General features: G+C 62.3%; 1 protein-coding gene across 1 annotated transcript in view; it reads left to right on the plus strand.

Annotated features, from left to right (window-relative positions):
• Nucleotides 1–889, plus strand: part of LOC104406923 (class I histocompatibility antigen, F10 alpha chain-like) — a gene marked incomplete at both ends in the record, with an annotated part of 1,626 nt that extends 737 nt beyond the window's left edge. Inside the window, 4 exon segments of the mRNA XM_010016045.1 lie at nt 7–365; nt 454–588; nt 676–708; nt 857–889. Coding sequence (XP_010014347.1) covers nt 7–365; nt 454–588; nt 676–708; nt 857–889 — 560 coding nt within the window.
• Between the last annotated feature and the right edge of the window lie 280 nt (nt 890–1,169).

Genomic DNA, 1,169 nt, shown 5'->3' on the forward strand with positions numbered 1-1,169 from the left:
CGTGCTGGAGAGGAGAGGTGAGGACAAGACGGGGCCACTGGGGCCGTGCGGGCACGTGGGCTGATCCCTCACCACCATCCCGTTCCCAGCCCCCCCCGTGGTCCAAGTGTCAGGAAAGGAGGAGGAGGACGGGATCCTGACCCTGACGTGCCGCGCTCATGGCTTCTACCCACGGCCCATCAGCCTCAGCTGGCTGAAGGATGGCGAGGTCCGGGACCAGGACACGTGGTGGGGCAGCATCGCGCCCAACAGCGACGGCACCTACTACATGTCGGCCTCCATTGAGGTCAACCCCAGCGACAAGGACAGGTTCCGGTGCCAGGTGGAACACGCCAGCCTGCTCCAACCCGGCATCTACGCTTGGGGTGAGCCGGGGGGGGGCCTTTGGGGCCAGTGGAGCCCATGGTGGGGTCAATCCCCTTCCACCTCCTCACCCTCCCATTCTTCTTCCAGAGCCGCAGCCTGGGCAGTCCATCACCCCGGTGGTGGCGGCCGTGGTCGTGGTCGTGGTCATGGTCATCATCATCATCATCGGGCTGATCTGGAAGTACAAACAGAGTAAGGACCCGTGTCCAGCGAGGTGGAGGGGTGCGGGAGGAAGGCAGGGCAGGAGCTGCTGCTCTGGGGAGCCCGACCGGCCCCACAGTGGATGCTGATGTCTCTTTCTCTCTGCAGAGAACAAGAACGATGGCTACAAGACGGCCTCAGGTGAGGACCGGCGGCAGATCCAGCGCTGTGGTGGTCCCGTGGCCCCGGTTCCCCAATCCCTCATCCCCCTGTAGTAGGGACATAGGGAAAAGGAGGTGGGTCTGGAGGTGGCTCTGCTGGTGTCCCCTCACGGCTCTTTCTCTTGCAGGCAAGGACATGGGTCTTGTCAGCTCACCACCAGGTACGAGGTGGCCCCATCGATGGGACGCCCCCCGAGAGCAGCGGGCTGGGGACAGGGATGTAGCCCTGGGTGACGTGTCTCTTCCTTTCATCCCTACAGACGTTCCCTCTTAACTCCTGCATGAGGGACCAGCACGGGCTGGATGAGCCCCTGCAACTGGAGACTGCTTCTTGCTGCTGACCTTCCTCTTCTCTGATACCTGCTTAATTAAGCGCCGCTGTTAATGACCGTGGATTGAACCTTGAGCTTCCACTGCACAATAAATGCTGGTCCCTCTTCC

Source organism: Nestor notabilis, unplaced genomic scaffold, assembly GCF_000696875.1.
Source record: "Nestor notabilis isolate BGI_N333 unplaced genomic scaffold, ASM69687v1 scaffold22376, whole genome shotgun sequence".
In the NCBI taxonomy this organism is placed as follows: Eukaryota; Metazoa; Chordata; class Aves; order Psittaciformes; family Psittacidae; genus Nestor; species Nestor notabilis.